The sequence below is a fragment of the Drosophila sechellia genome, chromosome 2L, assembly GCF_004382195.2.
Source record: "Drosophila sechellia strain sech25 chromosome 2L, ASM438219v1, whole genome shotgun sequence".
In the NCBI taxonomy this organism is placed as follows: domain Eukaryota; kingdom Metazoa; phylum Arthropoda; class Insecta; order Diptera; family Drosophilidae; genus Drosophila; species Drosophila sechellia.
In genome coordinates, this window is record NC_045949.1 from 15,477,540 (window position 1) to 15,499,717 (window position 22,178).

The 22,178-nt window shown below is 40.2% G+C and overlaps 3 protein-coding genes across 3 annotated transcripts; 2 read left to right on the top strand and 1 right to left on the bottom strand.

The window, feature by feature from the left end:
- Positions 1–825: 825 nt before the first annotated feature.
- LOC6613642 (phenoloxidase-activating factor 2) lies at positions 826–1,587 on the bottom strand. The gene has a single exon (XM_032715221.1). It carries the CDS (start codon positions 1,585–1,587, stop codon positions 826–828), a length of 762 nt encoding a protein of 253 aa, XP_032571112.1.
- A 14,775-nt stretch (positions 1,588–16,362) lies between these two features.
- LOC6613643 lies at positions 16,363–17,849 on the top strand. The gene is made up of 2 exons (XM_002038077.2): positions 16,363–16,461; positions 16,513–17,849. The coding sequence occupies exons 1-2, from the start codon at positions 16,458–16,460 to the stop codon at positions 17,724–17,726; spliced, it is 1,218 nt and encodes a 405-aa protein (XP_002038113.1). The 5' UTR covers positions 16,363–16,457; the 3' UTR covers positions 17,727–17,849.
- Positions 17,850–18,023: 174 nt separating this feature from the next.
- On the top strand, positions 18,024–20,226 carry LOC6613644 (tektin-4). The gene is made up of 3 exons (XM_002038078.2): positions 18,024–18,481; positions 18,574–18,848; positions 18,917–20,226. Exons 1-3 carry the CDS (start codon positions 18,122–18,124, stop codon positions 20,037–20,039), a joined length of 1,758 nt encoding a protein of 585 aa, XP_002038114.1. The 5' UTR covers positions 18,024–18,121; the 3' UTR covers positions 20,040–20,226.
- Positions 20,227–22,178: the final 1,952 nt, after the last annotated feature.

The window sequence follows — 22,178 nt, forward strand, 5'->3', positions numbered from 1 at the left end:
AAAAATATTTCCAAAAGTCCGCAAAGAAAGAGATGAGATAGAGATGCCCCAGAAAAATTTCATCACACAAAACAAGAAACAACAGCGAACGGTATCAAATTTTTTGAAGACCGCAGTCTGTTAAAAAACGGAAGATATTAATTAAATTTAATGCCTGTCTGGAGAAGCGACGACGGCTACTGGCGGGCAAAAGAGCAAACAGTAACGAGAACCCATGGAAATAACCGCTGCAAAAACTTTGCCAGCTGTATTGCATTACGCCCTTAATTTCATTACACGGCCAGTGGGAACGGGGAAAGTCCCGCCCAAGTTCCGAGCTGGCCCATAAAATCGAGGGAAACACTTGTAAAGTCTGCCGGGCGACCAGAAAGGGAGCCCTTTCCTATGGTCTCATATTGCATGGCGCCTCACCTCGAGCAACACTGCAGCTCAGCAGGAGCCCGATGAAGATGATATTGTGGGTGGAGTTATGGCGGGGACTCGGAAAACAGCGGGATCGAGAGCCTCCTGCAGGAATAGAGTTTATTATTTAATACTTTGAGCGCCATGCGTTGAAATTAGCAGCCATAAATCAATGAAACGACCCGCCCAAGTCCACAATTAGCCGAAAGTAGCAGGATGAACGCTGCTTGTTATATGAACTAGCTGTATTAGCTAATTAATGCCCAGCATCCCACGCTGGTTGATATTGGGATTAAATGCTAACGAATAAACGTTTTAGAAATACACGTATTTTTAAATAAGGCAAGCTTATATTTCCTTTTAATAGGATCACTATTCTAATTAAGGAATAAATATTTGCTTTTATTTAGAATCGAAATTCTATTATAAGTTTCTAAAGTATTCTTTTCTTAGTTTGCCTCCATCATCTGCATTTTGTGGTTGATAAGCGTTTGAGTTTTCTCGGATCTGGTAGTCAATCCACGTCCGCATTTTTGAGACATCAGTGTACACAGCAGGAATAGTTGTGCCACATCCTAATCCATAGTTGACGATGCCCACCTGTTCATATCGATTTGGATCGCTTTGGAGGGGACAGGCCAGTGGGGAACCTCCGTCGCCTTTGCACGCATCCTTGCCAATCTCACCGCCGGCACACATCAGACTGCGGTCGAGATAGAAGTTCTTGCCGAAGATTCCTTGAAGTTGTCGCTGGCACCTAGATCTGTCCACCAAGGGCACATCAATTTTCTTCTGAACATTCATGTAAGCCATGTCCTCGAAGTTCTTCTTACCCCAGTTACTGACAATGCAACGGTTATAGATAAAGTTGCGATTCGGTGGCGGCAGGCAAATGAGGTTTATATGGTGGGTTAGCTCCAGCGGCTTTTTGAGAAATAACAGGGCCACATTGTTGGCTCCATTTGTCCGATTGAAGCCATAGTGTCGCACAATCTTCCTGATGGAAACATCCTTATGTTCCCCTTGCTCTTGTTTGGTTAGCAAATCCCATTCGCCAGCCCTTACAATCAGCTGGTATTCGTTTAGTTCTTCAGTGACAAAAGCCGCTGTTAGCACAACATCTGGAGCAATTAGGGAGCCGCCAGCCCAATATTCAAGAGTTCTAGCATCCAGAAGAGCCACCATTCATGGCACTTCCGCCTCTCGGGCTGTGTATTGATGTCTCTTCATCGTGGAGCTCAGCTCTAGACTGTTAACGTGGCCACATTGAAGTGGACGCGATAGATCGATGATCGGAACCTTCAAATGCGTTCGGTTATTTATTAATACCAGTTTACCTTTATGAATGTTACATCTATTACCACTTTCGATTTGCGACAGCAGATTGTTGCAGGAGGACATTCCCAGTAGGCCATGCTTAGATCCCGGAACTGAATGACGGGGCGTTCTGCTTCTGCGCCGATCCTGCAGAGATGCCGAGCCACACAGGTGTTTTCCTTGGAATTCCAGCAAGGAATAGCATCTGAATTATATACAGCCAGGAGCAGGCAGAAAATAGAAAGATCTGTTCTCGTTACTTGTGCAATGCAAACTGGCTGCAAAAGAGTGATATTCCAATAAAACATATAGTGAGACGTTCTGATTTCTCTTAAATATTAATCGCTGCCTGATGAATGGTTTTTAGGCGTGAATCGCAGTTAAACAGAAAAGTTGCACTTGCACTTGCACTTTACATTTATCGTTGGTATATCCGTTAGTTCTAGAATAAAAGGATACACTTGGATTTGTAACAGGTCATTGTTTTTTAGTACAAGTGCATTGCGTAAATTAGTACAAGTGCATTTTGATTTCAGGTTTTAAGTACTGTGGAGAATATATAATAATTACGAATGTCTTTGAATTATGCTTTTATGAAACATTTCAATTTTACATTTAGTGGAGCTTTCGGCGCAATTACCTAACTAATTTCTATGGCCTTTTCAACGGCAATGAGTTAAGCAAACAAAATGGGAGCAACTTCCCCGGCACACATTCCGATGGAATAGACAAGACAAACAGCCAAAGCCAGTTACAACAACGTCAGTGCAGAAAACTTCAACAAGACAAGACACAACACAAGGACAAGGCTACCAGCAGCTGCTGGGTGGAGGGTTGGTTGGGTGGTTGGGTGGCTGTTTTGAGTAGAAAGTGGGAGGTGAGTGAGAGCGCTGGGCTATGGGTTATGGGCGGTACAACTGGCAGCATGTTGGAGCGTTCTGCGTGACGGTTACAGCATGGCAAACAAGATGGGGCCACTAGTCGTACTGGTAAAGTTCTACAACTAATCCTGACTGATGTTGCGACAATATATATACAAACAAGCATCTGGATACACACTTTTATATAGTACACATCTGTATGTATATGTATATATGGAGTGGCACAACACATGCTTCGACTGCTTCGCAGCTACGCTTTGCTGCCTTCTTTTCAGGCCATTCCAGCCCCTGCCCACCATGTTTGCAATTTGTTCTGAAGATTTATGCGTTAGCGCAAAAGTTGCATTTCAAATGGATTTATATAAGAATAAGAAAATAATATCACTGGCAGGAACACCACATTCACAGGGGGGTCAAGGCGAATGCGCCGTACGTGAGATTCGCTTTCTCTAATCAGCAATGGGGGATTTCATAAGCAAAACGCTGAGCGAGCAAATCTAATAAAGTGCATACTGAATTTCGGAGTTTCGAATTGGATTACGTTTTAATCACAACGATGGGTAACTTCATTGGCGTGCTTCACGTCAAAACAAAATATATACAAGCTTATTTTTTTCAGTGGTCTAAGTAACAATAAGAACATATTTGGTGCTAAAAGTCACATACTTATTGTAAATGTATTTATTTTAATTACTAATAATTATTAATAAATAATATATATATTTAAATTAAATATACCGACAAGAAAACTAGTATGCTTTTCTTAAAATAAAATTTGTTGACTGCTTTACATTGTATTGCAGTTTTGTATTTGCTTAATTTTCAATTCTCTTAACCTGCTAATTACTTCATATTATTGCATTATAAAGCCAATTTTGTTTTTGTTAGCTCCGCTGGGTGTGACACTTGCAATGGGCATTTTATTTTACACGAGAAATATTATTTGCTAAATATGAAATTAATTTAATGCTGACAGCCACAAAAATTATACCAATTGGTTGTATTAATTAGACGTGAAACGCATCGTGACCTGGGACCATTAAGCAAATTAGACTGTTAACCTTATTTTGAAGTAAACAAGGCATAAATTGTGCATGGTTGATTGATAAATATAAATTTAATTGGATTAGTTGGGAGAAAGAATATGGCCGTTCTCTCCGCTGAAAACTATAAATAAAATACGTATCCGGGAAAAGTTTCAGAAAATGATTGAATGTATTTTCAAAGTCACAGCTGTGGGTACAAGTTCACCGCACTTTCCACATCCTTTCCTCGCCATGCATGTGTGTGGGTGAAAAGTTGAGTTCGAGTTTTGAGTAATTCTGCGACACATTTTACGCCCACCATTTCGTTGGCAAACTTTGTTCCAGGGACCTTAAGGCGGATGTACTCGAGGACCTCTATCTGCGTCCCACTCAACATAGTTGTTGTGTCTACTTCTATTCTATATGCACAGTAAAAATCGATTGAATTACATTTTACTACTTGGTTTAAAAAATGCAATACTGGAAGCAAATTATTAAGGGTTCAACTTAAAAATCGCAATCAATAATTAATTAATTATCTAAGTTCAAAAGGTATTCTTAAATCAATAAGTAGAGAATATATTTTCAACCATAATCTTCTTAGTTTCTCCTCGTAAAAACTGCAGTAAAATGTACTTTTTAAATCATGTGCATGGTTAATTTACTTTTTGTATGATTGAGCACACCTTTGTGTTGATTTATGTCAGTGAACCTTTCTCGAGTGTATGCTGTATAGTAGCTGGGGCTTAATTAAGTGCATAAACTTCTGGGTGAAAATACACGAATGTCGTCTCTTTCTACTTTTGCAACTTACCTCTACACACACGCACACATTTTCTGGTTTATGTTTGGGTCCTTTTACTCCTTTTTTAGCTCGTCATCAGTTGCTGTTGTCGCCGGTTCCTTTGGGGCAAGTTTTTGGGTCCGACGTATAAATTTGAAACGGTTTACATTGTTTACGAAATTTGCCTTGGTTACATTCACAGTTAAGAAGTGTGCATGTGTGGGTGAATTGAAGTTCATGTCCTATATGTGGGGCATACGTATGTGTGCGCCTGTGTGTGTGATCCCGGCAAAGTCCTTTGCTAAAGTGTTGCAATTATATTGATTGAATTTTGCGGCAGCATCGCAAGAGCATCAGCAATATTATCCGTACGCCGCCCAGGGGAGGAATTTCGCAGAGGGCGTGTCATGGGCGTGGCAAGTCCTTAACGCCAATGATAACCCATTCACACCTTTAGGCATCTGGGGCTTAATTCTCGTCGCAGAACGCTTCATCGACCCAATGAGTCGAGGGATTTTTGGCCAATTGACTTTGGATATAATTGGCATGGATATTGAATTAATCAGGGGGCTTAAATTAGTGCCTAAGTCACGCGTTCTGATCGTCGGAATTATAATATTAGTACTATTTGCCTATCTATCTGTAATTTTTTTAAAACATTAATATTTTCATCATAAATTTATTCTGTTAGCATATGGGCATCACATTGACTCCTTGTCAAACATCAGCAAACAATTGATATATTGGCTCATGCCGGAGCGCTGCAAAATGTGTGAAAATGCTTGATATGTTTTTACAGATTTTCTAATTAAATTTTTTACGCGTGTAAGCTTGCTGTCACAATGTTGACAGGGGCCAGCGGCAAATAAACGAATGAGTGGCATGCTGCAAACATGGAATCCATGTGTATAACGGTGGCATCGTAATTTGCATACGGTCACTTATTATGCCATATGTTTACATATATGCGAACGAGGCCCTCGAACGCTTGCGTCTATATTCAATAAACAAATAAATTAACAGAATTTTCAACAAATCAGCGGCGTATTTGGTTAATTTCCGTATATGCAAGCCACTGCGCTAGCCCACCATATGCAAATTGCCACAGCTAAAGTGCCAAAACTCTGTATTGGACTTCGTATAATAAAGTGATAAAATATTTATGCAAACACAAGCGTTGTCGGTTAAAAGTTTGTCGCACGATACTTTGTTTCTCTACTCCAAGTAGATTTTAAATAGGTTATACCACTTTGTAATAAACGGTTTAACTTCTAAAAGACATAAATTTTATAACATATCTTAAAAAAAGTTTTAAAATTAAAGCAAAGTGTTAATTATCACAAAAATAAAACAAAAAGTGTATATAGATATTATTACTACATTATAAATTAATTGATTCGAATTTGGAAAATATCAGGACCATTAGTCTCTTATTAAAGGGCATATATTATTCAGATTGTGGCTTCTGTTCAAGGCTACGGCTTACCTGGATGTGATATTTGCATAGGCCGCGCATTTTGTGATTAACAGCTTCCCAAATATAATTACGAAATTCCTGATTGCATGTGTATGTGAATGGATAGATGCGTGTATGAGTGCATTGTACGGCTCAATAATTACATTGTATTTATTTGAAACAGTTTTCCGATAGTAGCCGTGGTTTATTCCCACTTAGCCCCTCCCTTCCCTCGAAATCCAAACGCTACCATTTCCAGCATAAATTGGAACAATTTATTTTACTGCTAAAATCTGCGCAAACTATTTGCAAAACACACAAGCCTGGCACACCAATATAGAGTATACGCATACCATGTTTAGTTTGATTTGCTGCAAATTGCATGAAGTGTTGTCGATTGGTCGGAGGGGTTCGGAATCGGGGTTCGGGTTACTTCATTATATCCAGTTTCAGCCCTACATGGGGTTTATCAATCAAACTGCATTGCCGAGTTCATGTATGAACATTTCGATGAGCTTGCAGTTTAATTTTATGGTTTGATTTGGCTCAGTCCTCTGATTATACCTATTATGTTTTCGGCCGGCTTAATAATGCAAGAGCCGGCTAATTAGTCGCATGTTGGCGTAAATCCTGCTGTTCTGAATGCCCAATGGCCTTTATAGATATGTTTTCAGACTATTTCTAATGCTTACTAAAAGTGGTTGCCCTCAACAATAAATAGAGACTGGTATTGGCTTTGCAACAGTTATCACAAAATATTTCTCTAAATAAGTACAGTTGTGAGGTTTGTTTTTTATAAACTTTTTCTTTAAAATGTGTGACTCAACTTCTTCACAATCAACTAATTTATTTATAAGCGGGTATATTTTTTTCCACATACACATTTTCCGATAAGTCCCTTATCGGCCTGCAACTGAACTTCATCACCCGTGGGCTATTTATATTTATTACTATTTATTGGCTTATGAGTCTGGCAGAAATGATATCAATCGCAGACAAAATAAAGTTCATTGTTTAAGCCGCTTAGTCTGTGACAAAGAAAACTGCCTTAGAAGGGTGAGAAAACGTAATACCAGCGTAAGTATAAACTTATATAGAGTTATAAGTATACGCTGTTCTCGGCGATAAGTTGACCAAAGTCCCTTCACACAAAAAGCTCCATGGATTTGGTGCTGAATTTTCCAGTCGCCGAGCTTAAGGATGCCGGCAAAAATGTTCGTGTGTACACCTTAAGCCGCTTGTGGCCAATTATTATCGAGAACCCCAATTAAATGTTGCCATTGTCCTTCGCCAATCGAAATCTCTACGAACTTTACTTATTCAAGAGTGGCGCCAGTTCAGTCTTAAACGTTTAATTAATTTTGAAATGAACGCAAAAGTTTGCGACTTTATCTGGGCAGGTGAAACTTTAAAGAGATAGGCCTCCACGAAAACTACGATAAACTTTTTTGGTAAAGACGCACGAAGACTTTGGATTACTTTGAAGGCGACAGAACTTTTCTCAACATAAATTCTTAAGCACATTTTTTTTCACAACTAAACACTTTCGGTGGGCAAACTTGTGTTCGAGGCGCCTAAAAAGGGTTAAGGCATGGCGCCAGGATTTTAATTAGAGGTCGGGAGGAAGTGGACATAAAATATGTAGAATTCCAGCTTGACAGTTTTCAAGGGCTACTGCTTTAAGTTCCGTTTTTATATTCCATGATTGGTGATTTTCTGATTTAAGCTACACGTTCCTTTTAAATTAGTTACTTTCTTATATCGTTTCATTTCCACTGAGTGCAATGATAACATGGATCTTTAAAACCAAAGGCATCTTGAAATGCCTCAATGGGAACTCCTTGATATAGACTGTTCGATTTTCATTAGAAAGGACACGGTCATCAGAATCTCGTCAGGAGGGAGCTGGGAATCCAATGAGTACGATTAGAAGAGCATGCACACGGATGAAACAGTTTACCCCTTTCTTATTTATTTTTAAAATACAAATTGAGTTCCCTTATAACACAAACAAATCAAAAAAATGAATATGTAGTCGACTTGTCCACGAAACCTTGAAATCGTATGTTGTGCCTGCTAAATAGAATACATTGACTTGGTTTTTTCTCAGTTTACTTGTTTGGGATTGCAGTTAGGGAACTAGAATCTCGCTCCTTGTCAGTCATCGATGTGAGTTCGTGTCCTTGCCGGAGAGCTGCTCAATGTGCTGTGGCTAGAAGCCAGCGAAGCAAATTGCTTTTAATTAAAAGTAAACAATATCAATTCGTTCGACAGTTATCCGGTGATGCTGCCAGCATTGCCGGGTGTCGAGCATCCAGACGTGGAGCCTGACGTGGCCAGGACCAAGTCAGGATGCATTGTTCTCGGGGGAGCGATTAAGCGGGAAGCAAAACAAAATTATCAAGTGCCACCGCCGAGTGCAACTTTGACATGGCCTGTTCATTATATATCCGAGATCAAACACTTTCCAACTCCTCCTCCCGATTTTCTCCGACGATTACTAATTGTCTTGTCGGGATTATTTTAAAGTTCATTTCCTAGTATTTTCAGTAAGTTTGCTCTGCATTTCCAACATATTTTATTTGAAACTTTGCCGTGCTTACTTTTAATTTGTCTGCAACATCGAGAAGTTAGTTTTGTGATTTTTATTTTGACTTCATTCTTTTCATATTGTAAATGAATCGATGCAGTTTTAAGAAGTTGGTAAAACGGACGGTGTCTGTTTATTAGTTCAGAGCAAAAAGTATTTTGAAACTTTGTTAGTATTATAATGGTGGAGTATTTTCAATGTTCGACTGATACTAATGAAAAAATATTTAAAAGTTTTATTTAATTAGTGTTACTGATACTTCATTTTGAACCTTCCTATTTCACAATTTATAAATAAAAACTATTTGATCCAAATGCTACTTGTTTTGCTTTAGTATCCTTCACAAGGAAAACTATTTGTTTACAAATTATACAAAGAAATAGTCAGAATTTTACGTGCTCCACCATTGCCTTCAACTCAAGTGGGTGGTGTCAGGTCAGCCTCATCAGCATTAAAAAGTCCAGGGGCTGGGTGCCCTTCTGGGGTGGTGCCCCTTTCCCAAATGAGGCGTTGCCTTGACTCCGTTTCGAATATAACTGCTCGATATTGTCGCTCTCTGAGTCCAACTATTTATTTTTATGTCTTTATGCTGCTTCAGCTTCGTCTGAGTGTGCGGCATAAACGTTGTCATACAAATATGTGAAAATTGCTCATTTCACATGTTACGAAATGTGAAAAGGCAGAGGGAAATTCGGGTAGTATAATGACGAAACATTTGGGTGGAAAAATGTGTGTAGGCAAATTGCCTGTCAACCATTTTGTAGACAATTTTCTCATTTTTTGTGCTATGTATTATTGTCGTTTTTTTTACTGACGTACATTGCCTGATGCTTATCAAAAATGGTTGACACAATTTTCGTAATAAAAACGTATGATGTGTTTATTTGCAATAAGTTGTGTACAATGCGATAGTTAAAAGTTCGGCTTTAAAAAATATAAAATAATAAATATTATAAAACCATTGCATAATGAAAGACAAAGATATATAACCATATCGTTTTAAATAAAGATTTTGTTCTACAAATATAACAAATAATATGTCAATATATTTTGAAGTCTGACTAGGAGTAATGTTAACAGATTTCAAGCTCTTCCCTGAAATCTCTGTGCTAAACTTACTTTCGGTAACCACTGAATTTTGCAATCAAGCTAGAAATTGTATGTACCCAAATTGAGTTATTCCCCATGCAAATCAATTATCCGAAAACTTTTGCGTCAACTTTTCTCATGTCCTTGCTTCCACAATAGTAAAAAATGATTTTCATATGTGTTGCCGACTTCGGGGATATTAGAGAACCTAATGAGTTCGAAAGGAAATTTAAATCAATTAGTAGGCAAACGATGATGGATGAACGGAGCGGGTATTTTGGGTAAAACTTTACATTTTAAGGAGCAGGAAGGATATTGTGCTTTAATATGTATGGAAAGGAAGTCCCCAAAGAGTTTATTGTTGTTTTGCTGCATATCATGCCTCTTTCCTCGGTTGCATTTTCCATTTTCCCCTGACTTCCAACAAGCCATCCACTTTACTTTCTAAGTCCAACTTTTAGTGTCATGCAACTGGATGGTCTTTTAAGTAAAGTAGAATATTTAATAGGAACAATTTTTGCAGGCATTTATGGATTTAAAATTGGATAAGATCGAAACATTGCTAGCGAAAATGAGTCTTTACTACAATTAAAGACATAAGTAGATAATTTTGATATTCAAGAAATTCAAAAATGTACTACCTAGTTAAAATAATTTTTTGTTGAATTTGCATAACCTTCAAATTGAATAGCATGATATTTCTACGAAGGGTATTAAAAGTTCGACCCGTTCTGAGGTTTGTTATTCATCGCTTGTCTAGTTGTTTTTCCCTCGGCTACTTTGTATGCAGCGCCTGCTGCTATCAGTTGTTGGATTTTCAATAGCCGAGTGCACTTTTGTGCCTCAACAAGCCCAAAAGCAAAACTCGAGGGCGCGGCCTACAGCTATGCATGTATGTGTTATCAACGCCAACAATAGCAGCCATATGCTGGGTTAAAAAGGTGGAAAATGGCAAAACGAAGGCATATTCAAAATACCACCAACGCTGGGGGAATTGTACAAAAAATCTCGTGAGCTTACGACTTTAAAGTCAGATCGTCTTTTTTACATGTTGTATATTTGGAAGCAAGTTCCATGGCTGCATGTAATTTGCTGTTTGAACAACTTGTCGCTGGTGACATTTTGGCAGAGCCTCACTGGGAATGGCACTTGGATGGGAGTCTGGGCCCGCCTAACTAACTTCCTGTACATGGCTGATGACTTGTTCGAGCACAATCCCCCGGAATCCTATCCCTGGATTCCTGGATCCCAGTCGCTTGCCATCTTTTGTCCTGCCAAACTCGTGTGCAGGCCACGTTGTCGGTGACATACTCCGCCAAACGAGAACAGATACAGCTCCATCTGAAGGAACCTACAAGTAGTAGCGCAACTGTTGATGTTTGAGTTTCAGCCAGCATCTACACACGGAGTAAGAATCACTCCGAAATCCAGCAAATCACAATCATGCACTGGAAAAATCTTACATGATTGATTTGTAACATTCAAGTCACACCGTAACAAAAATAATAAAACCAATTGCTTTATTCTATCATTAAAAAAATTATTAGAATTATAAGTTTTATAACAGCAAATAAATACTATGGTGGTCCATTGGTTATTTTATACCATACTTCCGTTTTTTTTTCTGGTGTACTAACAACTGTCGTTTAGATAGTGCAGCAGAATGGTCCTTCGGTACAAAACTGAAGCTAGGAAAAGGTTGGGAAAAGCCAAGGCTCAGTTATAGATACATCATGGTTGGCTTGGTTTCGCTTTTTGGCTTGTCCCTGTCCTGCTTTTCTATTCCTGCCCTCGCCTTTTTTGAGCCTGTGTATCAATCTGACAACGTGCCACTTGTTAACGCACAATGGACTCCCTTTCAAAACGTTGATTGATATGGCCTGCCTGCCAGCGGGGCGATTTTATCCCGCTGCGGGCTGTGCCATGTGAAGTCGCAATTTAGGCGTATTTGCTTGTACAGTTGCTTGTTGAGGTCCTTTCACACTAGTGGTAGATTCAAGATCGAAAACATTTTGAAGGGAGTCTTTGCAAACTAAAAGAAAAATCGAATAAACTGGTTATTTTCATTGATTTTGGTGTGAGCCTCACTCCACTCCCTTGCCTCACTAATGAGTTCGATTATCTACGTCCTTTAATCATATGTGTAAGCCCTATTCATAATATTATCCTTTGCTCGACGTGTGCCCATTTTAAGGACTTGCACCGTTTTAGAAAATGTTTGAAAAATATTGACACAGCTATTATGTAGCGCGAACAAATTAATAGCAATGACAAGGTAAACACTTTAGCGCTGGGATGTCTTTCAGGTGCGAACTTTCTCTTTTGGCAAATCTCTTAAACGCTGTTTGCCTGTGTGTACGTGTCTTTGTTGGCAAATTAACACACACATTCAGGGGCATACGTGAGCCTACACAAACATATACACAGCGGGACAAACAAAGGACCTCTCGCCCACCTTCTATATGCGGGCGGTGTATTTATTTGCGCCTTTGAGTGGTTTACGCCCAACTGCCTGGCAGCTATCCTGCGCCACATCCACATCCTCGTCCATATCCACATGCACATCCTTCCACTCTTTTCACATGTCACTCGCCAGTTTTCATGGCTTTTTTATGCGCCTGCAAATATATTTGCTTTCACTTTACACTTTTACAAACAGTTTTTTAAAGAACTTTGGTGGTGAACGAAATAAATGGAATGGTTGTACATATTTATGAGTTTAATTGGAGAAGCGCTATTCATCGCGTCTCCTTTCTGAAACTATTAAAAGGCTTTGGTAGAAGTTCGAAAAATATATTTAGAATCCACGATGCTCTTAGGAACTAACTGACAAACTCGGCTTGTCCTTGATGTCTATAAATAATTCATTCCATTGCATTAAACTTCATGACCTACCACACCTATCACGGACTCTTATACCCTTTCGCGCTTTTAATATTTTAATTGGCTTACCTGTACAAGTTCTTTATGAGCGTTGTACTCTTTTAAGACTTTACATTTAAATATTCTTTATTGTTCACCGTTTTTTGATCCCGTTTGCAGTCAATTACACGTTTGTTGTGAGCTAATTAAAAAAGTTTCGAAATTGATTGACGCTGCCTGGCAGCATTTTGCACTTGGTAAGAATCTCTTAAAATTACTGATACATTTCGGGGCTTTTTTGACTCGAAAATGGCTGAGGCTTATTATTTATATTGAACTTTTCATAAATGCTTGCGTTGAATTTGGTTATTGTTAGCCAGCTTACCAGGCAAATAAAACTTTTCACCCATCTAGCTTAAAATCTATAAACAAAGCGAGTGATTTACCATATTTTCAGAATAATATTCAATGTAAATAGAATTTTACAAATACAGGAATAATAATAGAGCAAATTTGTGGGTAAAACTTCAAAATGAAAAGGCAAAGAATTAAAATTATTCTAAAATGAAACAAAACCAGACAACAATCAACTTTTTCCACAGAATTTGCGCTCGGCGCGTTTCGCTTGTTTTTCAGCTTTTTCAACACACCTGTTACCACAACACAACACCAACAATACAATACCTTGCCCCAAGTTTTTCGTTTTCACTGCAGTTTTTCCGAGTTTCGGGGTTTGTTTGCTTGTCAATGCAAAATGGCAGAAGGGAAAAACATGGACTGACTGTACTTGATAATACGCACTTGGATTGTATAACGAAATTAAATTTCAAAATAATTTGCATTTTATGTAATAAAGCTGTTGTGTTACTTACAAAACCGTAGAAAGTTGCGGACTAAATATGGTGATGTTAATTTCGATAACTCTGAATGAACTGTATAAATTATTTTACGTAAAATTAAATTCACTGTCATTTTGCTTACCGTTTTTCCTTTATCGTCTGATTATCGAATTAACTAATTTTAGTACTCATTTCCGGTCCAAATTGCAATAAGCGAAACATGCCAATTTGACTGGGAGTTGTGCCACTTAAGCTTGACATGAGCAAAACACTAACATAACAAGGAGATGGCTTGCATGTCCTTTCACATGAACAGCTCATAAAAATGCGATGCGAGCTGACAACACTTTTGTGCTTTATGTGTTAACCGAGAACCTCCTAATCGAGTACCGCCCGATCCACCCGTTCCACCCCATAACCCCTAACCTCACCCCTTTGCCAGAAACCTGGTTTCAAGTTTCGTGCCTCCAGCAGTACGGGAGTCCTTTTTGCCAGCCCCCTCAACTTTCAGTCCAAGCGAGCGAGATTTGTACATGTATGATATATGGCATGTGTGACTTTGAAGGTGTTTCCCCCATTTTCTCGTTTGAATGGGGCATGTGTTAATTACAGAAAAATTGCGAGAATCTGTATTATTTACTTTGCTATCAGCACTGAAGCTGAGCTTTTATTTGCTTGGCTCTTGTTGCGTGTCTCGTGTGTTATTGCGGGTGTGTGTGAAGGACGATGTCAAAGAAATCTCAGGCGGTCCTCCATTTTGTCTTTTCATTTAGCTGACTTATACTTTCAAATACCAATGAAAATGGGGTATTTAATATTTTAGTTTTAAAGTATTTAAGCAGTCATCTCCATTAAAACTATAAATAATTGCTAATATAAGAATGTGATAGTAGTAGTTATTTTTTTGACATGATATTTTATGCTTAAATATTATTATGCCTTCTTCGCTTATGAAATGACCTATAAAATGGGCTTTAGTATTTTTGTATTATTTTTTCTTGATTTTTATATTAAGAGTGTCCAACTTTTTCTTGGGCTAATCATAATGTGACATCTTGATGTGACAAAATGTTTGTGAAATATGGTTTCCACTGCGCTTGGAAATTATTTCCCCTATCAATGGCCAAGTTTGAATCAAGGTTTTGTATCATTCGTTTTGGCCCTTCGGCATTCTTCTTTGGCATTCCATTTTAATTGTCTTTTGCGATTTGGCCAAGGCGTGCAGTAAGTGTGTGTGTGTTGGTGTATGAGTATTGTCCTTCCGATTCTTGTTCTTGGTACTTGGTCCTTGGCTCTGTTGTTATTGCATTCCTTTGCTTTGGTTTTTCGCAGCGCGTAAATAAATTTCATATCATGACATTTATTACTGACCCTTAAGCCCCCACCGCCACCCAATCCGCAATCCAAAACCCACAAGCCCGATACATGTGGGCCTGGAGATTACCAACAGTTTTCCTCGCCCGTCGCTCCATTTTCCCGCATCCCCCCGCGCAGTTTTTCTCATTCCCAACGGTTTCCCAATGGCTTTTTGCACAGCCGCAGCGGTTACAATTTTCATTTAAGATTTGTTTTCGCTTTTTTAGTTGTTTTTTTCTGTTCTGCTCCTTTTCTTTTTTTTTTTTGCCTCTTTGGACACACACACACATTCGTGCATTTGATTTATTTTAGCACTCAGAGGGCGGGGCAGCGGGCTATGGGCAGGTTAAAGGGCGAACAATGACGAGAAATGCAAAACAAATGCAGAGGAAATGAACGAGGCCTGAAATGAATGCGCAATGAATGGCCCAAACGAATGGAAAGTGAGTGCAGATGAAGACAAAGATTAAATGTAAGTGGACGTCGCACAGAAACAATTGTAGTTAATTTACGCGTAGAGAGAAATGCATAACAAATTAATGAGAATTCCAGCGTAAATAAATGCACTGAAAGAATATGCTTGCAAAATTACTTGAGTATTATATGGTTTTTAAAATATTTATAAAAATTCAATGCAGTAACTTTTCGATTCGAAAACAAATGTTAAAATTGTGATAATAACAATAATGATAAAACTGACCTTATGAAATGGTTTTAAATTCTTGAATAGCTAAAATATTTAACGTATATCGACTTAGTACAGCATACGAATGGCGATCGCTTTTATTTGTTCAGTGCAGGCGAAGAACTCAAGACTCCGGTCCTCGCCTCAGGACCTTGGACCTCCTTTGTCCTTTCGAGTATCCTCTCTTTCAAAGTTTACTTGACTGTGAAATAAGCGGACAACGAGAGATCTCCAGCCTGAATGGAAAGCAGTGAAAGGAATAAAAAAGGAGCGCATTGTCTTTGTCTTTTGCATAATTTATTTATATTTTCATTTTCATCGGGCGTAATTCGCGCTGTTAAAATGAAGCAGCGGCAGCAGGCAGATGCCTACATTTCCGGCTCAGCAAATAATTACAAGCTTAATAACAAATTTAATATTGCTCGGTCTCGAAGGCCAGTCATTTTATTTATTGTTAACCCTTTGTGCCTCCTTTTATCTGGGGCCGTGTGCGTGTATGTGTGTGTTCACCTTTAACTGTTTATATTCGCACACGCTCCTTGCCTTTTAATGAGCCAACAGCATGGAGCATGTCCTTCGTCCTGCGACCCTTTTTGTTTGCCGGCCATTGAGGCACCAACTTACAGTCGTCCTCTTGACCTTACTTACACTTGTCGCTGTTTGTCGCTCTTTAAGTCGTCTGAAGAGCTGTTGGCCTTGCAATTAGTTGAGGACCATGTCAGGCTTTCTACTCTTTGTTCCGCCGCTTGTTGCAGCGCCAATTTTGATGGCATCATTGCACCCCGGGGCCACTCCAAAGTTGCTCACTTCAAGAAGTTCCCGGAGAGCGTTACTTAGACGCTCCGACTAATTGCCAAGGTAGTTCTTGGCCGTCACAACAACAGGGGTGATCAAAACACAAAGTTTTGTGTTGAATATGGAGAAAATATACAAGTTTTTTATAAGGCAACCGCAAATGATTTAACAATTTTTATTATTATAATTTTTTTAACCTGAAACAGTTACTACTGTTTTACAGCAGTATTTTATTTTTTACAAATTAAATAATATTAATAGTAAATCGGTCAGGCTAGCTTTGGCTTTCAACTTTTACTGCTAACACTCGCATTAACTAGGAAATTTTGGGAAGCTAAACTTAGAAACACAAAAATTAGACTGTAAAATCCGAAGAATGGGTAAGAATTACATAAAATAGGAGGAAAATATTAAACAACACAACCCTGCAGATGCTCAAGGAAACCTGGATATGCGGCTGGATCCGCCGCTCTTCATGACCTGTGACATGGAGCAGTTTCGCGATCCAAACAAGAAGCGTGCCGCCAACGATGCCTGCGAGGAGCTGGACCAGCTGGATGCCCAGGACGAGATCAGTGTGTCGAGTATCATCTCGGCGCTATTGAGACCGATTGAGCCCTCGGACGATCAGTACAAGGTGTGCGACTGGGGCATCAATCCCAAGCAGTTTATGCCCACCAAACAGGCGATCATTTTCAAGGAACAGTTGTTCATATCGAAGCTGCGGAATACAAACTGCAAGTTAAATGAAAATCTAAAAATCTTCTTTGAGCGGGAGCTTGAGCAGATTGGACGCTTCTGTTTGAATGTGGAGGAATCCTTCGATGGCTATGTGATCTTCAGCAGCAGCAAAATGAAGAAGGGCAAGGGTATGACGGAATGTGGACACCAGTTAAAGGGAAAGTACGATGACAAGTTCCTCCTCATCTGCGAGAAGAGATCGGAGTTCGACCGCATCGACAATACTCGGGTGGAGAAGACGCTGGAGTTGCGAAACCATGCCGATTTGATGCTAACCGCCATTCGCGAAACCAAAATCAACGAGGAAGTGCAGCGCTTCAAGGCTCGCATCGATATCAAGGATCGTGATCATGTGTTCGTCCTGGACGGCGGGATAATGCTGCTGATGCGACACCTGGTGTGCAACAATTTTGTGGGCGACTTCGAGTACTACACAATGAATTTGTATGGCCGGGTCCTTCGCTGCAATCTGGTTGTTTCCAAGGAGCGCAAGGAGGTGCGCATTTTCTATCGCACATACAAGAATGTCGTGCACATCTTCACGCAGCAGTGCTTCAACGATGAGCTTCAGGATGTGGCCGAGACCTTCATGACTCCTGAGGGCCGGATTGTTCTGCATTATTGGCGCGGCTATAACTACCTTTTGCATGCCGCCTGCATGCCACCGAAGAGAAAGGAACCCATCCTGCCCAAATTGGAACTAATGTGGCGCCAAAACGAACAGCTTTCTCGCAAGTTCCGGGAGCTCAAAGCCCTCAATTACGAGAATGCCACCAGCTATCTGAGCAGCAATTCACAGCTGGCCGATTTTATGCAGGATTATGTGCTCAATCTGTTGCGGTACAAGCCCAGCAATGTCCTAGAGTTCTCCATTATGTTTTTCCAGAATATGGCAAAGGGATAGGTTGATTCCTAATTAGGTAATGAGTGTTTTCAAAATTTTAAGTGCTCTTCGGCCTGATAATCCTATAAATACATTCGGGAAGGGCCTATTTAGTATATAGTATATTTTAGTTTGTATTTGAGTGTTAATTAAATTGAATACAATAAAAACAATGTACTGAAAATTTAAATGGCACGCCATTCATATTTGGAAATACAATATAGTAACCGTTGCCAATAAACTAAACTCAACAATCAGGCACCCCAGCAACCCATTTCTTTGTTTGCGCCCTTCAAACAATCGTCCAAAATTTTCAATTTTAGTCTGTGCCCAACACTAAACGAAAGTCATTCGTATACTTTACAATCCACGTGATATTTTGATATTTTCACAAGTTAGTCGTAAGTTGAGCAATAATGAATTGCTTGGAGAAGAAATCGCCGGATGCAAATCCAGAGTGTAAGGGCAGGACGATTGAGTTGAATCCGGGATCTGCTTGCCCGGCTCCACTAATCTGTCCCCTGCCGACGGAACCTCCCTCCCACCGACTGAAAAAGCCTCCACAGCCCGCTCTGGTAGCCTTGACACCTCACCCCGATGAGGCCGCCCAACAGCACCTGGTCCAAAATATTATGGGTTCTGCCCAAGAGCATCAGAAGCTACAGGCGGATCTCCAAGCGGGAGTTGACCAACAGCAGATGCAATTGGCCGACATGCGAGCTGAACAGTACAAGCAATCGAACAAGCCGCTAAGAATGGAGGAAGTGCAGTTTGCGGTGAGCTGAGTTAAATGATACTTTTTCGTATATAAACTTTGCTTAACCATAAGATCATAGTTGATTAAAACATATGCTTTCTTTCCGCACAGCGTTCCATGGACCCCGAAGCAGATGACTTGCGGAATCCACCGTGCTACTTGCCCCAACAGGGCGATGAGCTGCCTCACAAGGACCAGCTGATGCCCATGGGTCCGATTGGTCCTTGGGCATCGGGCAAGGTGGATTGGAGCCCCATGGCCGGCATAACGGGAACGAGACCCGTTGTGGACCGCTACTCGATCACCCGATACAGCCCAAATGAATGGCGGACCAGGAACCACGAGACTGTGCAGGTCGTCAACGCAAGCTTGGGCAGGGCGGATAAGTAAGAATACAGAATATCAGGAACTCCAGTTCTGACTGAAGCGCTAAACTCTGAAATCCAATCCACAGAAACCGCTTCAGTTCGACCACCGAATTCCTAAGGCTCTCTGCCCTGGTGGACAAGTCGCAAAAGGAAACCACCGACAAACTAAGAATCCGTTCGCAATTGATTGGCAAATGGAAGAATACTTTGGAGAATGCCATCAAGGCGATGGCCGATGAGATATCCACAATGGAAGTGGAGCGTATTAAGCTGCGGAAATCCATGGTGGTTTTGGGCGTACCGGAATCCATAGCCAAGGAGTGCATTGAGAAGAGGGCCACACGACCAGATACCGAGTTGGTTCGCGACCAGGTGGAAGAGGAGCTTGTCAACGAGCTGGCCCTTATAGCTGAAATCCGAAGGTTATTGATGAAAACATTGGATGACTTCAATTCGCAGCAGGTTGAGAATCGTACGGCTAGGCAGCGACTGGAATACGACTGGAGTGACAAGAAAGAGTCTTACGAGATTGATACCCTAAATACCGGGTTAAATAACTGCTCCAGGACGATCATGTTTCGACCGGGAGCCGTTCGCCAGCCACCGGAACAAGCTTCTGAAAAGTACTGGGAACACTTCAGCATGGAGACCCTGGACGAATGCGAAAAGTGTCGCCTCAAGTCGGTGGCCCTGCGAAACACTTTGAACTCGACACTTATGAACGCGGCCAGAGATATTCGCACACAGGCCGATGTCGTTGAAAAGGCCCTGACCTCCAGGATCAACTGCACCCAAGAGGCGGTGCAACGGTTCGAGAATGATCTCAAGAATATCCTGCAGGGCACGGCCGATGTGGAGAACCGCATTGAGCAGATGAAGCGTCGCATTAACTCCTTCGATGCCTCCATGAAGGTTGCCCAAACGCGCATGGACAACCGCAGTTATCGGCCAAATGTGGAGAACTGCCGCGATTTGGCCCAGCAGGAGCTCATCGATGGGGTGCACACCATCCAAAGCAGTGTTTCAGCCCTACTTCATGAACTGGAGGAGGCGGAGCGGGTCAAGACGGATCTGGTCAATTCGCGTGCCCGTCTCGAACGGGAGATTATGCTGAAGAGGCGCAGTCTCTTCATCGATCGGGAGCGTTGTATGCTCATGCGATCGTATTATCCTTCGGCTAATACCCTGAGTGGTGCTGCCGTCTCTTAGAGGGGACTGACCACATGTTATTATGTCAAAATTTTTGAGTTTAAACACACAATTTGAAAAGAGATCTAAATTACCCAGTGCTGCTTTTAACGGGAAAGCTTTTACGATTATTGTTTGACTCACATTCAAAATTTGCAAGTGAATAAATTTTTTAATAAATGAAAAGCTGTTCGGTATACGCAAATTATTTATATAGATGGCTATATTTCAATTGGCCCAAAATCAGTTTTAGATATTGACTGATATGGTTAATTGTCCGATTTATCAGAATGTGAATAATAACGCGATAAGCAAACCTAAACGATAATTTCATTTTTAAAAACATTATTTGCAGTATTTATTACTGCCGCTAATGTATTTGGATTCCCTTAGGTGTTTAAGGTTTTTCAAGCACGACCACTTAAGCATCTAATTGCCTGATTTTGGTATTAGCCTTAAGTTCTTTTTAATAAATGCAATAAAATGCCATTAGAGGGCAATCAGACACGTTTGGAAAACCATATAACTGAAAGAAATATGTTGCCAACTTCCCGGCGCCCAACACACACACACACACGCGCATCCAACCAACACACTCACATACGTGTTGGCCCAAGTACTTACCGAAACACGTTCAACAGCTAGAACAACACGTACTCAATTTAGAGATACACGAACGGCATGGAAAAGGGGGCGTGGCAGCGGACTGATATTGATACGGAGGTGCTTGAACATTCGTTAATGTTTGCCTTCCTTGGAGCGGCAAATATAGGGACAGTTTGGCCAAATACCCTCGCTCGAGGTGTTCGGAAACAATTTTGCAGGGAAGCCAATAAATTACGGAGCAAACAGAGGACGGCGTGCTGGAATTTCCAATTGAAAATGGAAAACGTTTTGGCTCATTCAGGATATTTTCTCTTTTGCAAATTTGGTTGCCATAATTGTCTACTATTTCCAAGGGTCACAGCGATACTATTCTTTTAAATGCACATGAATAAAATAGATACCCTGAATGCGACGCGTCTCCTGTCTGTCTTGAGTTGCATGTGTTCCTGGTCTAGTCTCTGGAGTTTTCCTTCCTTCCGCATACGTGCAAAACCTTCGCCGTCCAAGATTTATTGCCTGGAAACGTGTTGTTTTTCATATTGGCCAATGCTACCATGGGTTGATGCCAAAGCTTGCCAAAAAGGGTTGATGCTTTAGGGAAAAACACTTCCAGATGGAATTGTCAAGGTCAAGGGCAGTAGATGATTGATTTGAATATGCGATTACATATATGGCTTTATTGGCTTTATTTTAATTATTAGGCAAACTTGTTGGTTTAGTAAACGAAAACCAGACAAAAGTGTTTCATTCTTATATTTTTAGTTGCATCATCAACATCGCAAAATATAGTTTGAATTTTTCATAGCCACATGTGATACTATTGAATTTTCATACAAATCATTCTAAATTATTTATTTATCAAAATGGTTTTTGTTGAAAAATATTTCAATGGAATTAAAAAATTACTTATGAATGACAGACGACATAGCCTTTCATTTATTTTTGCACATGTGCGTATATATTTGATATCTTCACACTAGCCTCTTTATCAACGTGTTGTTCTCTGGAATTACCTAAACAAATTTGAACTGCTGTGTTCTACCACAAGTAATTTGAACTTCAGGCTTGCAACTAACAGAAATTTCCAAGACAAGTCCATTACCACAAAGCAAGTCTCAGGGGCATCAAACAGCCATTACTCAAATTTTCCCTTCTCCTTCAGTAGCTGGTTGTCTTAAAAAGGAAAACTCGTTTTTCTTATGTTTGCCGTATGCTGTTAATATTTCGTAATGCCGGTAAAAATCACAGCGTGTGGTTATCGCAGTCAACTAAAAATAAGAGGAAAGTGGAAGTAAAAGAACATTGCATACATTTTGGCGCTGGAGCGCGCTCGCAAAAATGGTCGACTGTTTTTGTCCTGGCACCATGTGGCTAAGAAAAAATCTGTTGCATACTGTTTGCGGTGAAACGCAAAAAATTTTATATTTCTGGTACCCCGCTGGGAAACTGCGAGAAAGAAATCTGAAAACGTCAAAAAATAAAAAAAAAGTAGTCAACATTAGTCTTTAAAAAATTGTTTGATGTCCCGACGAATTTTTCTGTGCGTTTGTGTCT

Coding starts and splice junctions, on each gene's coding strand:
- LOC6613642 (XM_032715221.1), bottom strand. CDS start 1,587: ATGGTGGCTCTTCTGGATGCTAGAACTCTTGAATATTGGGCTGGCGGC.
- LOC6613644 (XM_002038078.2), top strand. CDS start 18,122: ATGAATTGCTTGGAGAAGAAATCGCCGGATGCAAATCCAGAGTGTAAG. Junction 18,482..18,573: donor TGGAGGAAGTGCAGTTTGCG/GTGAGCTGAGTT, acceptor CTTTCCGCACAG/CGTTCCATGGACCCCGAAGC. Junction 18,849..18,916: donor AGCTTGGGCAGGGCGGATAA/GTAAGAATACAG, acceptor TCCAATCCACAG/AAACCGCTTCAGTTCGACCA.